This window comes from Dipteris shenzhenensis, chromosome 24, assembly GCF_047967505.1.
Source record: "Dipteris shenzhenensis isolate YYH24624 ecotype China chromosome 24, Dip_SZ_1.0, whole genome shotgun sequence".
Lineage (NCBI taxonomy): Eukaryota > Viridiplantae > Streptophyta > Polypodiopsida > Gleicheniales > Dipteridaceae > Dipteris > Dipteris shenzhenensis.
The window spans coordinates 5,948,518-5,964,985 of NC_141619.1; the positions used below are offsets into that span (position 1 = coordinate 5,948,518).

Genomic DNA, 16,468 nt, shown 5'->3' on the forward strand with positions numbered 1-16,468 from the left:
CCATATCTGGTGTGCATCCTGTGTCTCCCCAAGACATCAAGCTCTTGGTGTTGATTCCGCTCAAGTTCAGCAATGTCTCTGTCAGTGTCTTCTAAATCACCATCACCATCAATTTCTTCTCCACTAGTGCTACTGTCTTTTGTATGACCATCATTGTACTCCAAAGTACCATCATTGTACATTCGTCTATCTCCCCAAGACATCAAGTTGTAGGTGTTGTGTTCCTTTGACACCTCGGTGCTTGTATGAGCATTTCCCTATAAGGTAAGCCTTCCTCCTCATAAGTGGTTGCAGGAAGGTCTTCAATGGAGGGGTGGTCGGCTTCTGATAATTAAAGGTCAAGTAGAGTAAGGTCAACCATGTCCTCATCTCCCTATCTGGTGTGCATCCTGTGTTTGCCCAAGACATCAAGCTTTCGGTGTTGATCCCGCTCACGATCAGCAATGTCTGTGTCTGTGTCTTCTAAAGCACTATCACCTTGAAATTCCTCTCCACCAGTGCTATTGTCTTTTGAACTACCATTATTGGACTTTAGAGTACCATCATTGTACATTGGAGTACCATTAGTGTCCTGGCGGCATCGTATACAGTAGTACCATCATTGTATGAGAGTACCATAAGCATCAGCTTGACCAATGTCGTCAATATCGGGCACTGTATTATCATCAATGTTCATTGTAGTACCATCATTGGCCTCGGTACGATCATTGGTGTCCACTGTAGTACCCTTTGCCCCCGGTCTCAGAGACATATTCCGTCCCTCTTTACTACCTTGTGCCGTACCCCTAGTCACCATTCTCTGATACATGTGTGGACTATTGCAAAGAGCAAAAGGCATCCTTTCGTAAACTAGTTCAGCTAGACCATGTGCACATGCTTCTTGGTTGACTTCCGATACCCTACTTGAAGTGCTAAGGTGTTCCTCGGGATCTTATTGTTGGCATAGTTCCACCAAGTTGAGTGCTAAGGAGCCTAGGGCTCCCATCCAATCTAAAATGAGAGCTTCCTCCTTTTCTTGATCAGCTCGATCCAACAATTAGGTCAATCTTTCGAAGCCTTATGCCATTGTCTCCTCGCGGTTATCTTGCTCACCACCCATGGGCTAGTCCCCACAAGCCCAATGCTCCTCTTTGACTCCTGCTTGTTCTTCAAAATCCTCTTCTCCCAGTTCTATTGGGATATGCCGTGCTTGTCTGGTGACCATATCTATTTAGAGAGATGTGGAGTCCCAAGGGCAATTGTACTTCATCATTCGACTAATCTTGAATGGCCTTTGCGGACTGCAACCATGGTGTACCAAGAAGTAGAGCATAAGTTTGTTCATTTTCGGTCATATCGAGGACAATAAAATTGGATAGAAAATTTACTCCTCCCATCTTCATGTGAACATCACTTGTCAACTTCAAACCACTTTTTTGGAGTGCATCTTTCGGCATGATGTTCACGGCTGCCCCACCATCTAGAAGGTCGTCCTTCAGCTCCACTCCATGAATATCCACTGTGAGCTTGGGACTTTGTTCACAAGTAAGGACAGCGTAGGCAGCAATGTGCTGGTGTAGACCCATGCTGAGTTGGCAGTGTCTCTGGTGTAGGCACACTCTGAGTGGATCCCTTATGTCGACCTCTTGGCAGGCGGTTGAGCAATGTAACGGTCTGATGCTTGATTTGGGGGGACAACAAACCAAGTTGTCATAGAGTGATGTTGGGTATGAAATCCATAAGATCTTCAAACAAGGAGTAGTGCTGAACCCTAGTGGTAGCCTTGTGTGGCCTCATCCTCCTAGCTTCTGGCCGAGGGTCGAAGCTTACGCGAGAATGAGGGTGTACTTGTGAACTGTGAGTCATTGTCTCTTGTGGTGTCTCTTCTATCACCCCTTTCCCCTTTTCTTGGGCACGACTAGGTCTTACTCCCATCTCCTTTTATTTGTTGAGTGCGCTTGGGGAAAAAGTGGAAGGATCTACTCGTGCCTCATTTTCCTTGTGCTATCTGAGGGTTGTCACTTCCGTTGCAAACCTCATAGTTTTGGACTTGTGGGACGGAAAGTGAGGTGTGCTACCTTCATCCTCAGAATTGGATTGAAGATCTCTTGTGACACGCTTAACCACCTCTTGAAACCTTAAAGGCATAGAGTGATCATCCGAAGATGAGGCATTTTCGGAGTTAGTGGTAAGACCTTGATGTCTGTGTGCCCTTCGAGATTGTTTCTGAATCACTATCAGGAGCAAGCAAGGGTGGTTTATTCCTCAGCATACTGTGTACCTTGGAGGGAGAGAATGACCTTGGGGGAACACTTGTCGAACTGGTCGGTGATGAGGTCTCCGGTGTTGACTTTGAGTTTGTCCTTATGTTTGTCACCTTCTATTTGTGACCATGTCATAGGTCCCAACACTGCGCTGATTAAATGGGGGTTGTTGCCCTGTCCCGCCACTACTACATCAACCATATTCACTTGGAATGCGGGTTTCACTCTGCCATTGGGACAATCTCTGGTGTAGTGGTCGTTTGTGTTGCACTGTGTACAAAAGGGTCCCCCGAATGGCTATGTACAATCATCTTGGTAGTGGCCGTACTTGCCACATCTGTAACACATGATGAGTCTTCGAAAGTTGGTACCTCTGTCTGCACCTCCACATCCACCTCGGAAACCACCCCATCATAAGGGAGTCCATAGCCACCTCCTGACATAGGTGGTTGGTACCGTGCATAGTAAGGCTGAGGATAGAAATAAGAGGCACCAACCAGATTGGGTGCAGGAGCTTGGAGCAAAGGGGGAGTCGGAAGTAATGGAGGCGGAATTATAGGAGGAGAAGGTGGCTTAGATGCTTTTGCAAGAATAGGAGCAGGAGGTACGGGTGCCGGACTAGAAGCTATTGGTGCCGCTCTATTGACTGCAGGAACTAGAGGTTTCTCAGAAGTATAGCTCGAAAGAAGCTTCCTTAATCCTTTGAGGTACCTGTGAGAGTTGGGGAGAGAGAGCAAGAGAGTGAGTTGAGAGCTGGAAAGCTTGAGAGCTTAGTTGCAATAGAAGAGTGTGAAAGTGATTACAACTCAAAGAGTAAGATAAGGTTTTGTCCTAGTGACAAAACCTTAGTAGTCACTAACCATAGTTAGTGGACTAACTGCGGTTAGGGGGAAAAACCTCTTAAAGAGGGAAAAGTTTCCCTAACTAGCTTATTAAATTACATTGGTCACTGCTGAATTATATCTATAATTCTAACACCCCCCTACAGTGCCAATGTCATGTACAAGCATGATTAATCACCAAACGGATATAAGTTCAGGGCACTGCGAAATGCCTCAAACTTTTCACGTGGAAGTGCTTTGGTGAAAATATCTGCAACATTGTCATGTGTGGACACAAAGATCATACTGATCTCTCCTGCATGCAACTTCTCTCTGATGTAATGATAGTGAACCTCAATGTGCTTCGTGCGAGCATGAAACATTGGATTCTTTGCCAGTGCAATGGCACTCTGACTATCAGTGAGAATTGGAGAAGGACCCTCCAATGACAGAGGAAGATCAGCAAATAGACGATGCAGCCAGACACATTCAATTGTTGCTGTGAAAGCTGCCTTGTACTCAGCTTCACATAATGAGGTAGCCACTGTAGATTGTTTCTTGCTCAGCCAAGAAATGCAAGTTTTGCCCAAAAAGAAACGATTGCCACTAGTGGACTGCCTAGTGTCATAATCACCAGCCCAATCTGAATCACTGTAGGCATGCATCTGCAAGTCACCCCCCCGGGAAATAACAAGCCAAAAGACTTCGTGCCCTGCAAATAACGGAAGATGCGCTTAACTGCCTGCCAATGCATAGTTTTTGGGCTGTGCATATACCTGCTCACCTGAGATATTGTAAACTGAATATCAGGTCTAGTGTTGTAGAGATAAATGAGGCATCCAACAGCCTGACTGTAAAATGTGGCATCAGATTCTCCTGCATCATGCATTGTGAGTTTCAGCCCCGGCTCCATGGGAGTGGCTATGGGCTTACAATCATGCATGTTAAATCTGTCCAAGAGTTTCTGCACATACTTGGACTGAGACATAACAGTGCCTCTCTTGAGAGAACTGGATCCCCAAATAAAAGTGAAGCAGCCCCAAATTTGACATGTCAAAGTTGGTCTGCAAATCAGCTTTGAAATCTGCAATATTATCTTAATTGGACCCTGTGGGCAGTAAGTTATCGACATAAAGAATGATGACTAAAATTTCCCCCCCATCCTTCTTGATGTAGAGGGTGCTCTCAGTAGGACTATTGTGCAGCCCCTTGCTGGTCAAAAAGGCATGAATCTTGGCTACCATGCACGAGGGGCCTGTTTCAGCCCATACAAAGCTTTATTTAGCTTGCATACCTGAAGTGCATTTGCTGTAATTTCAAATCCTGGAGGTTGTTTGACATAAACCTCTTCCAACAAGTCTACATTTAGGAAGGCTGTTTTAATGTCCAACTGATGAACATTCCACTCAAAATGTGCAGCCATTGCAATAACAGATCGGATGGTGGTCATCCGGGATGTAGGAGCAAAAGTCTCCTCATAATCTATGCCCTTTTTCTGAGCATAGCCTTTGGCAACCAGCCTTGCCTTGTATATGTCAATGGAGCCATCTGGCTTCCGTTTCACCTTGAAAACCCGTCGTGTACCAATGGCATGTTTACCTGGTGGCAAGTCTACGACATCCCAAGTCTGATTTTTCTGAATGGACTGCAATTCATTGTGCATGGCATTCATCCAATGCACATTGTCCTTTGCTTCTTCGAATGTTGCAAGCTCCTCCTCATCGAGAAGAGTACCTGCATATGTTGATTCCATTGAATTAGCACCTTCCCTGTGCCTTACTGCACTGCGAGTCCTGCCAGGTAATGGAGCATCAATCTTACTCTCCCTAAGAGTCTGTAACAGCCAGTTTGGGACTGTTTTTGCTGCATGTATGTCTACAATTTCTTGCTGAACCACGTGTTCCACTGCCTGTGGAGGTGGCAAGACATCTTGTGGCTGAACTGGAGCATCGGGAGGTGGCTGTAAATTCTGATTTGCATCAGAAATATCAGCAGGGGAACCCAAGGCAATGGGTAGCAACCCCTCGAAAACATCCTCGGAAGAAGAAGGCATATGAAATTCAGCCTGAGTGTGAGCTGAATTTTCTGCAAAAATCACATCTCTATTGACAATGATCTTGCATGTAGCAAGATTGTAGAGATGGTACCCCTTGCTTTCTGTACTGTACCCAACAAATATGCACTTAATTGCCTTATCTGACAACTTATGCCGAAATTCAGCTGGCACATGAGCATATGCAAGGCATCCAAAGACACGGAAATGATCCACTGAAGGCTTTCTCCCATTCCAGACTTCATAGGGAGCTTTTGTTTTCAAAGCCTTAGTGGGAGACATATTGAAGATGTGGTTGGCACACATTAGACCTTCAAGCCAGAATTTGTGAGGCATGTGTTTGCTTTTCAGCATACATCTGTCCATCTCCATAAGAGTTCTATTTTTCCTCTCAGCTTTGCCATTTTGCTGAGGGGTTAGCCTCACTGTGAGCTGATGCACAATACCCTTGCCTTTCAGAAAAGCATCAAAATTTGTAGACAAGTATTCCCCACCTCTATCTGTGCGCAATGTCTATATCTTGAGTCTAGTTCCATTTTCAACCATGGCTGAAAAGTGTTTAAACACCATGAACACTTCTGATTTGCGCTTCAGCCCAAAGACCCAAGTGAAATTGGAGTAATCATCAATAAAAGTAACAAAGTAGAGATGACCACCCAATGATGGAGTCCTCATGGGACCACAGACATCACTGTGTATAAGTTGTAATTTGCGTACAGCTTTAACTGAACCATCCTTTTTGAAGGGGAATGTGTACATCTTGCCTAAAATGCACCCTTCACAGGCATGTGGAGGAGGTATTTCAAGAGGTGGCAATGCATCAACCATAGAGTGGTTATGAAGTGTCATCAAGCTGTTGTAATGCATGTGGCCATATCTGGCATGCCATAACTCTGCATTCTGCATGGCAGCAGTAGGAGTAGAAACTGCAAGAGCATGGGTCATATGAGCATGGCAGTTGTTGCAAAGAGCTTGGGCCACCAGAACCCAGCACGCATGATATTTTGAGCAGTAGCATTCGGAGTCATATGCCCTCCGCCTATGCCAGCGTGTGCCTCTTCAAGAATGGATTGTGTCTCGTGGGGAAGCAGACACCGTCTCAAGATGTGGTCCTTCCCGAGTTTGTACAATTGGCCTGCAATCAACTTGAAAGGAGCGGCTTGAAAGATCCTCTTCCGTTTCTCTATTGGAGTCAGACCTGGAGGGAAACCACTTGTAGACAACAACTGTACTATGTTGGCATACCATGGTGGAAAGCAGTCCATGACAAATATGCATTCATCAGGTAGTGCCGTCACCCAAAAACGCTCGCATCGGGTAATTCATCTATAATTCCATTGGCTGGTTCCTCGGAACTTAACCTGGACGAGTGGTTTGCAAGTTAATGCAGTTTGTTAGCCCTCACCACAATGTCAAGTTGAAATTCTTGGAAAAGAAGAATCCATCTGCTTAACCGGCCACCAAGAGTAGGCTTATTCTGTAAATATTTAAGAGCTTGATGATCAGTGATGATCACAAACTTGTTTCCCAAGAGGTAGTGAGACGATACTTGGTTATAGCATAAACCATGCCGAGACCCTCTCTTTCTGTGGTAGTGTAATTGCATTTTGCTACATTAAGTTGTCGGCTGGCGAAGTGGATTGGCAAATCGATCTTGTTATCTTGGTTAGGTTGGGCCAGTATAGCACCCACTAAACATCCACTAGCATCCACATGAACGTGAAAAATGACATTGCAATCTGGCTGCATGAGAATGGGGGCCTTCACGAGACGATCGTTCAGATCATCGAAGGCTAGTTGTTCCTAGGTGGCCCAAACAAAAGATCTGTCTTGATGTAGGAGTTCTATTAGTGCAACAGCAATGTCGGCATAGAAACATATGAACCGCCTGTAATATCCCACATGCCCTAGGAAAGACTTCACTCTTTGGGTGTACGAGGAATAGGCAATGAGATGATCCGATCTTGGCAAGATCGGTAGTCATCCCCTCAGCGAAAACAATATGACCAAGGAGAACACCTTGGAGTTCAAGAAAGAAGCATTTGTCAAGCTTCAATTACACATCTTAACTTGTCTAGATGATAATTTTGTATGTCCGGATCAAGATGGGAGGTGGCTTGTCGCTTTACCATTAAAAACATAGAAGTCATCTAGAAATACTTCAAGAAACTTGCCGATATTCTTGTGAAAAGAGTTTGGTGACAAGTTGGTGAAATGTTGCGGGGGCATCACATAATCCAAAGGGCATCATTCGGTAGGCGTGCATTCCCCACTGAGTGAAAAATGTAGCCTTGGGCTGATCTCTTGCTCTCACTCGAACTTGGTTGTACCTGCTATATCCGTCCAGATTATAAAGCATGACCTGCCACTATCTCCAATACACTATCTGTGAAGGAAGGGGAAACCTATCACGTCATGTCGCAGCATTCAAACTTCAATAGTCAACACATACTCTGAGTTTGCCAGTCTCTATTTTGGGTACAATGACAATTCTGCTGACCCAATCTAAGTAATCCACTGGGTAGATTAATCCCGCTTGCTCCATTTTTTGTATATCTGTATGGACTACCTTCCCGTAGTTGGGATTCATGCGGTATGGACCTTTAATCACAGGGTCTGCATCCGGGTATAAGTCGACGCGATGCTCCATGAAATCAGTTGGCACCCCCTTCAGATCCTTGTAGGACCAGGCAATGACATCCATAAATTCTTTAAAAGGATCTGTCATTGCTGCTAGAAGATAATCATGCTCCCAAACCCAAGTGGCTACCTTCAAATGCTTAGGTTGGTCCTCCATCCCAATGTTGAGGTAGAGCCAGTTCCGTGCCTTATCAATGGGGGCATTGCATTGGGATGTGAAGGTACTTGGCTCACCCGTGCTCAGTCTTGTATGTGCTGGAGTATCCTCAAGGGGAAAGTCCTCCTCCACTTCTCTTAACCAAGATGGGGGATAAGTAATTGGTGCGTTCTGTTGCACTTGGATAGGCTGAGATGTAGAGTCAGTAGGTGTTGTGTTCCTTAGATGCCTCGGTGCCTGTCTGGGCATGCCCCAATAAGGTAAGCCTTCCACCTCATAAGTGGTTCCGGGAAGGTCTTCAATGGAGGGGTGGTCAGCTTCTGCTAAGTAAAGGTCAAGTAGAGTAAGGTCAGCCATGTCCTAATCTCCATGTCTGGTGTTTATCTTGTGTGTCAACTAGCCTTATAGTAATGGTAGGGGTTAATGCTTTCAAAAACCACCCCTTCATGACAGCCTCATTAGGTGGCATAGACATCTTTGCCGCCAAGAGCCTCATCCTTGTGTACATCTCAGAGATGCTTTTCCTAGGCTTCATGGTGTTAGTGGACAACTCTACGACAATCATATGTTCATACTTCTCCAATTTGAAAGTTTGTAAAAACTCCTCCCTTAGAGCTGTCCAAGTTTGAAATAGTCAGTCGGAAATTGGCTATACCATACATCGGCTGCATCCTCCAATGACGAAGGAAAGATGTGTAGAAAGGCATGCTCATTCTCCACACCTTCGGCTTTGCATGCGGTGAGAGATTTCCTCACATGAGCTTTCGCATCGTCATGTAGATGACCTTTGAACTTTTGAGTCTTCACATGGACTTTGTTGAGTAATTCAAGAAGTCTGGCTTTTTCTCTAGCACTGAGAACCACCGTAGTCACCCTGGAAGCTGAAGCAGGAGTAAGAGCTGAAGCTCCTCCCGACGGAGTAGTACTCAATGTGGGTGTCATGGAGACATATGGTGGAGTGGCTGATGAGACAACACCTCGTGCATGAGACCACACTGGTGCAGTTACTAGTGATGTAGCTATAGTGAAGATAGATGGTACAGCATATGCTGCAGGCACTACGGTTGTGAAAGTAGATGGTGAAGACATAGGGAACGTGGGGGTCAATGAGGATGCAGAGGCAATTGGGAAGGAGAAGGAAGGGGTCGAAGCCATGTAGGATGGATAAGTAGTAGTAGGGAAGGGTAGAGATAATGGCAACGGTAGGGACATGACCGAAGCAAAAGGTGAACCCACGAGTGTCACGGATGTAGAAACTAGACTCGAAGGACCTGGGTTATGCATGGCAGACGAAATGGTAGCTTGACCACTGGATGTCAAGTCTGATGCTGAAGTGGGTATTACTCTCGTTGAAGTGGCTGCTAATGAAGACATCGTTGCAACAAGAGATAAGGGGCTGTCTTGACCTTGATGCGCATCTAAGGAGCCCTCGTCCTTAGTACTTTCCTCTTTCACTTTTGTACTACTTCTTCGGACTCGGGATCTGACTATCACCAATCTTGTTGGTCCAAATCGATGAGAGTCTCGATGAAGTTACTTGCTCTGCTACAGCTCCAATAGGTTCACTTTGTGCTCGCCCTGAGGACTTTGCGAACTTCCGTCTCACGTAATGCTTTTTGTATCGAGTTCGGTCGGCCGAAAGTCTCCTCTCCATTTTGCTTAAGTATCTCCTAGTTCTCTCACTAGCTCCTTCAAGGGTATCAGTACTGCTCGGCATAAGAACTCTCTCTTCTAGGAGGTCCTAGAGCCCCACTTCCCTCTTGCTACTCAACACCAGCAGTGTCCCACCGTGATTGCCATAAATTGTTTGTCGGGTGGAGGGATTCCTATCTCTTCCGGAGGTGATACCAGAGGCCAAAGGCCACTGGTGTGAATGTAGTGGATCACACGGAGTGCACCGTGCAGTGGTGTGCGGGTGTCGGAGGCTGTACAACAGTGAATCGCGCCATTGTATGAGTGCACTATGCTAAATGACGGTCATATGAGAACTTCACAACACGAGCACAAGAGAAGACAATCATCATGCACTACTGAACAATTCCCATATCGGAAAGAAACAGAAAGAATGAGAAAGTGACCAAGTTGGCCGAAGTACATACCAGTGGAACAGCACCCACAAGTCACAAGTCACAAGACACAAGAACACATAGGTCTATCCCCATAGTGGACAGAGAGGTACAACATGCGAGCTCATAGCTGAAGCCCCTGTCTTCTCCACACTCTCCGTCCGTATAGCCTTATCGTAGCCTCTCCCTCTGTCCATACAGCCTCTCCCGTAGCTCTCCGTCTGTACAACCTCTCCATACAGCTCCAGCCTCTCCTCTCTGTACAGCCTCTCCTCGTATAGCCCCTTCTCCCCGTACCGTACAGCCTGTACCTTCATCCGTCGTCGTCCGTACCACAGCTTGGAGTCGTACATCCGTATCTCCCCTGTTCACACCTCTCCATACCTCCCGTCCGCACCTAGTCCTAGTTCTCCCTAACCCGGAGTTGGGCTAAACCCCCAATCCAACCTGGGGGCTAGGTTAAGCTAGGGGGTTCAACATATAGTCAATTATGGACTGGCCTACCCTCTCCTCCAAGTCCCCCTCTAACTCCCTCAACTCCTTCAACATCCATAAGGACTCGGTACTCTACAGTTGCAGCCATGACACCCTCTCCATATGCACGGAATTACCAACAAGAAGGCTCAAAACGACCCATCCTCGGGCAACATGATCAGATTTTTTATCTGCAGTAGGCAGTGAGAGAGCTACAATTGGAGCTCTCAGAAGTAAAGGCCCGACTTCACATTCTCGAAGGGCCTGGTAAGCAGGTAGTAATTAATGAGGCTGTAAAATCTTATAAGGATTCCCCCCCTACCCCGTAGCCAGTCTCTACAGTCAAAGATCTTGTTCACATTGAAGTACAAACTGCTAAAAAGGAAGTGATTGTGGAAGTGGACAACAAAGCAAGTAAGTTTGATATTCAAGCAGAGATTAAGGAACACGAAGTTAGATGTGATAATGCACTGAAGATTAGAATAGGGGGACTCCCAGAAGATTGGTACAAAGAGGAGGACACATATAGTGAAATATTGACAAAGATCAAAGCAAGCTTGCCCAACATTGAATGGGTGAATGATGATGAGCAGGATGATGACTCCTCCAGGCCAGATTCTATTTTGCACTATAAACGTCATGCAATCCTTACACTGAAGTCAAAAGACATGCGGGTCAAGCTAATTCGACAATCTTACAAGCTGAAGGCAAGCTCAACCCAAGATTAAGGCAACTGAATTAGCTAAAGTTAGGGCTGCCAGAAAGGATGGAAAATGGTCAGTTTACCGTGAAGGCGGAGCACTTATCAGAGAGTTTAAATCAAAACCAAAAGACTCTCAATCTTAAACTGATGTATGGCTATTTACTCTTCTAGAATATCATGTAGGTACTTTAAAAGTAATATGGGTTGCTTTCTGCACTCCTTGGGAGCTGCCATGTGCCCTCCCTAAAGCAGATGTACTAGAGGCTTTCTTGCTGTCCCATAGACCTTTTGATCTCGAGTGGACGTTAATAGACTTTCTTTCTTTCTTTCTTCCCTCGGCGAGGTCATAGCTCCAGCTTCTATCTCTCCTCAGACTTTCCTCTCTCTCTCTCTCTCTCTCTCTCCCTCTCTCCAATGCAGAATGTTTAATGCTCAATGCTGAATGCCCCCTTACTCAATACTCTCCCTTCTCCTTCATCCTCATCCCTCTGCCTTGGAGGGTCCTTCCTTCGCTAAGAATCTCCCTCCTTTCTTTGGATTGGTGATCCTCCTATCTCCTTAGCTATTGAGGATAGCCGTTGCGCCGCTGGCTCTCTTGATGGCTCCAGCGACTTCCTGACTTGCTAGCCTCTTCGAGTCAGGGTGGTGTAAATACTCCATGTCCATGTGAGCTAGATCACTGCACCACTGAACCAGTGTACACGTCTTCATGATGTGCAACTATAAATACTCCAAACTGCTCCATGTGTGGAGCTCACCCTCCATGTACAGCTCTCGATGAGATCACCTTGGACATGGTACTTATGGTTGATTCGACCTGTGGTTGACATGTATCAATGCATGGTCGCCTTGGGTATGGTACTCCTAGATGAACCTTTGGTTGACACGTGTCACACATGATTGACATGTGGTCAATGCTTGATGTCATGTGGTTGACATGTGTTGACACATGGTCAACACACAGTCAATGCCTGACGACAACAACTATTTGGGGTGTTTCTATTGTAATAGCAATGTCAACGTGCAATAGTAAAACATCCCGCTGTTTATATTTGGCATATTCTATACCCACATATGCATTAGCAATATCATCAATAATATGCCGTCGAGGAACAAAACCATTTTGCACAGGATGAAGGCCATCATGCAGATACCCTTTAATGCGATCAACTACCATCTTGGTGATGATCTTGTAAACAATAGGCATAAGGGTAATTGGCCTCTAATCAGCCAGGGATTCACATATATTCTTTTTGGAATGAGCTTGACAAATAGATGCTGATTTTCCCAAGCAGATTTATGATGCATAAAAGAGGCAGGTTAACAATATCCCAGTATGCAAGAAAGAACTCAACTGTGAGACCATCCCATCCTGGAGATTTCCATCTGCCACAGGATTTTAAAGAATCAGTCAACTCTGTTTTAGTAAAAGACATTTCCAGCTCAGTAGCCTGCATATGAGAAACAATGGGAGAAACATACTTAAGGAAAGTATTCCTGGCTTGAAGAACATCTTGTGAAGGGAGATCTACCATCCCAAACTAGCGCGAAAAATGATCAACACATGCTGCAGCAAGTTGTGCTCTTGAAGAAGTCCAAACCCCATCATGCATAAGAGCACGACAAATATTTGAAGATTGTCTCTTGCAATGCAAACTTTAAAAAAATTGTTTAGACGAGCATCCTTTGTCCAAGAAGGCTTTTTGTCTTGATCTTGTCTCCCACTTAGAGATTTTCCTGTGATCACTACTTTGGAGACAATGTCGAGCCTGACATAAAGAAGTGCTTTCATTCATGGAGAGAGGCCGAAAATGGCTGAGCTTAGTTAAAGATTGGCAAGTCTGTTTTGCTTGAGCTACATTTTCCCAAAGAGTCTAAATGTAATTCTTATCATAGGTCCTGATGACAGATTGCATGCGAGCAACGAAAGCATCCCAAGCATAATCTATATTAACAAGACTTTGATGGAAAAGAGGCTGACATGTATCATAAACCATGTCTTTGTAGGCATTATGCTGCAAGTAACTGTTGTTAACAATGAGAAGCCTTCTATGAAATAATCGATCATCTGGTATATCATGCAAAGATATTCTCAGCTAGATAGGAGCATGATCCGAATGCACAAAGGTATAATCTACCCACTTTTTTGAAGTAAGATTGCCATAATTCTGTGGATTAACCCTGTACCAACAATCCAGGCGTGCCTGATAGGAGGAAATTGCAAGTGTGAGGAGGTAGAGGTCTCCAGGCTGCAACAGTTTTTAATAGAGTCTGCCAGACTTCTTGCAAAGTCTTCTCTTTTCCTTTTAATTGAGAAGTAGAGAGGAGTGAAGCAGTAGCATTTGCATTTGAAACAGCTGGTGCTTAAGCAACATATACCTGTCGAGTACCTTTGTTCTTAATTGTAGGAGTGCCAACAAAATCCTTATTTTGCATCTGAACATGCATAAAGTTCTATGGCATTGTGGGGCCGGAACAAGTCAAGTGAGGCGTAGCAGAAGAACTGAGATGAAAGGTGAAATATCGTCGCTGGGGAGGTGGAGCAGCGCAGAATTGAGGCAAAATAATGTCGCAGGTGTCGGAGACTATATCTTCTATATTTTTGGCCCTGAATCCCGGGCTAATGTTTGATGCATACAAACAGAAGCCACTCCCACCCTTACTTCATAGCTATCGTGTCTGCTCCCATCTTTACCTGTGGGGTTTACCTCCTTGAGAGGAGGAGTTGGGCTGAAGGTGAAGCTGAAGCATGAGGGGAGGCAAGTAGGAGCAAGAAATCCTGCTTTGATACCACTGTTGGGTGCGGGGTGCAATGGAATGTAGATGGAATGCAAGGGACAGACAACAAGCTGAACGAACCGGTAGTACTCGCAAATGGATAATGAAGAAAGTACAAGAGTGGCCAATATATGGCCCCAAATTCAATTGCTTCATCAAAGTCAATTGGCTGACTAGGACCGCTCAGGCTCATCAGCCTCGTAGCAGCCTCAATCAATAGCCAGCTTCAGCAGCCTCAACAGCACCAGGCTCCCCAGCAGCAACCTCAACAGCAGCAGCTCCAACAGCACTTTGTGACAGGTCCAGCAGCAACCAGCAGGAGGTAGGGTTGTGAAAGGAAGGAAGTTTGCAATGGGAGAGCTGCGGGGGGGGGGGGGGCGCTAGGGAGAGATGTGATGGGAGGGATGGTGAGAGGCACGATGGGAGGGATGGTGAGAGGTACGATGGGAGAGGGAGGGCTCAGGAGGGGGTTCCGAGGGGCTGGGGATAGACAGGACTGCAGTGGGAGGGGCTGCATGCCGGCAGGGGGGGGGGCTGGCAGGGAGACGGGGTGCAGGGGGTTGCTGCGAGTGGGTGGGGAGGGGCCCAGAGTGAGGGAGAGGGGGAGAGAGAAATGAATGAAAGGATTATTAATGTCTCTAAAAGGCCAAAAAAGCCTGCGAGACCAAAACGCTAAAGTCAGTGTGAAAGTGCACCTTCCCTCTCTAAAAGGCCAAAAAAGCCTGCGAGACCAAAATGCTAAAGTCAGCGTGAAAGTGCACCTTCATGGGAGAAACTGGAGGTGTCTTACCTACCTCCAGAAACAAACAATTGGGGAAGCTAGGGATGAAAGAAAAACTCTCCATGTTACTTTTGGTCATGTCGTAAGATGTATCGTGAATTAAGTGTTGGTTATGGGTGGTTTGAGCTCCATGTGGGCCTGGAGAGAGAGAGAGAGAGAGAGCTCTAAGAGATTTGAGCTTTCAGGCGATGGATATCAGCAACTACAATTCTGACGATCACATACGAGATTTCAATATAAAGATAGATGAGCGTATGACAAGGATTCCAGGCCGCCTTTTGGAAGCTCCAATGGTAAAACCTTAGCTCAAATAAAAATTCAAAGGTTCTATGGTGTTGTCAAATTAATTAAATAAATCAATGCTTGTGGGACACGTCCCGCTATAGGATTATATTTCTATTTAGAATAAAATTTAAGCAACAATGTGCCTTTTTGTAGCTGAAATTTTGTAACAATGAAGAGATACCCCAACGTGGAAAGTGGAATTTCAATAACAAGGTAAAGTTTTTCTCACCTGCAATAAGGTAAAGTAGACAGGGATTCTTTCATGTGAGTACTTATATGGGGATATTTTTGTGCATATGAATCTTGGTGGAGCATGATAGTCTTACTCGAATCATCCAGTCTTCCTGAGAACAGAAACACACCTTCTATTTGACATGGTCACTTATGTTTTATTTCCTCTGGCACAAAAAAAAACCAGATCATGGCAGTAGGTGCTCAAATACACTCGTGGGTGGTCCTAAACTTTGACTCCCGACTCCCGTACCAAAGCGTTGTACGCATTGCTCAAGATGTGCAGCGCGTTTGTCAGACCAAAGGAATGGTAAGACAACTTCAGTTTATGTTTATAATTATGAAGGTATCTTCCCCCAATCCTATAGCTTTAATGTTCAGGTTTTCGTTTTGAAAAAGTTCATGTAATTTAAAAAAAAGGCAATATGCTCATAAGGATTTCATGTGGCAGGCCATTGGTCCTACTTCCAATTTTTTTGCAGAACCTAACAGTCACCAAGGTCGGCCTGCTTTTGAAAGGGTTAATTTAATGATCGAAAAGGTTCAGCAAGAGCTGGAAAAAAAACCGGACTTTATGCTCTGCATACTTCCCATACGAAAGACTTGCGACTTATATGGTATATATGGTTCAAACCTCCGACTGCTCAAATCCACGTCTTTTACATTACAATTTAATTGTCTTCATGCCATTTCTTAAGGCCTGAACAACTAAGCCAACTGGTGCTTCTGCATTGGGCTTGATTTGTGTACAGGGCCACTAAAAAAACTGATGCAAACAAAGGTGGGTGTAATCACCCAATGCATTGCTCCACCAAGACCACCCCTTAAAGATCAATACTTGACAAATGTTGCTTTGAAGATAAATGTAAAGGTCAGTATGTAGTGTCATCCTCAAGGGGATTTTGGACTGATGGAGTAATCTCAGCGGACATTTGACAAATCGAGTTGTATTTTGGTGATAACTGTAGATAGAGGTTTATTGTGAGCAAAATGTTAATAAACAGAACTATTGAAAACTTGGAAGGATGCAGTGTATACCTTAAAGGATGACAATACTTCTTATTGTGTTTCAGACTGGAGGCTATAACTCGTGGTTGTCACAGGAGTATCAGGTGAAACTTCCAAAGGTGTCCCAAGTGCCAACTATTATTTTCGGCATGGATGTTTCACACGGGTCTCCTGGATATTCTGAATCACCCTCCATTGCTGCAGTATATCTCTCTCCTTCTCTCCCTC

General features: G+C 45.1%; 1 protein-coding gene across 1 annotated transcript in view; it reads left to right on the top strand.

Moving 5' to 3' along the window:
• The window catches only part of LOC147886125 (protein argonaute 16-like), a 104,591-nt gene that overhangs the window by 64,831 nt on the left and 23,292 nt on the right, over positions 1 to 16,468 (top strand). Inside the window, exons 9-14 of the mRNA XM_087395059.1 lie at positions 14,902 to 15,009; positions 15,155 to 15,214; positions 15,420 to 15,542; positions 15,684 to 15,849; positions 15,985 to 16,103; positions 16,306 to 16,443. Coding sequence (XP_087251185.1) covers positions 14,902 to 15,009; positions 15,155 to 15,214; positions 15,420 to 15,542; positions 15,684 to 15,849; positions 15,985 to 16,103; positions 16,306 to 16,443 — 714 coding nt within the window. The remainder of the gene's footprint in view (positions 1 to 14,901; positions 15,010 to 15,154; positions 15,215 to 15,419; positions 15,543 to 15,683; positions 15,850 to 15,984; positions 16,104 to 16,305; positions 16,444 to 16,468) is intronic.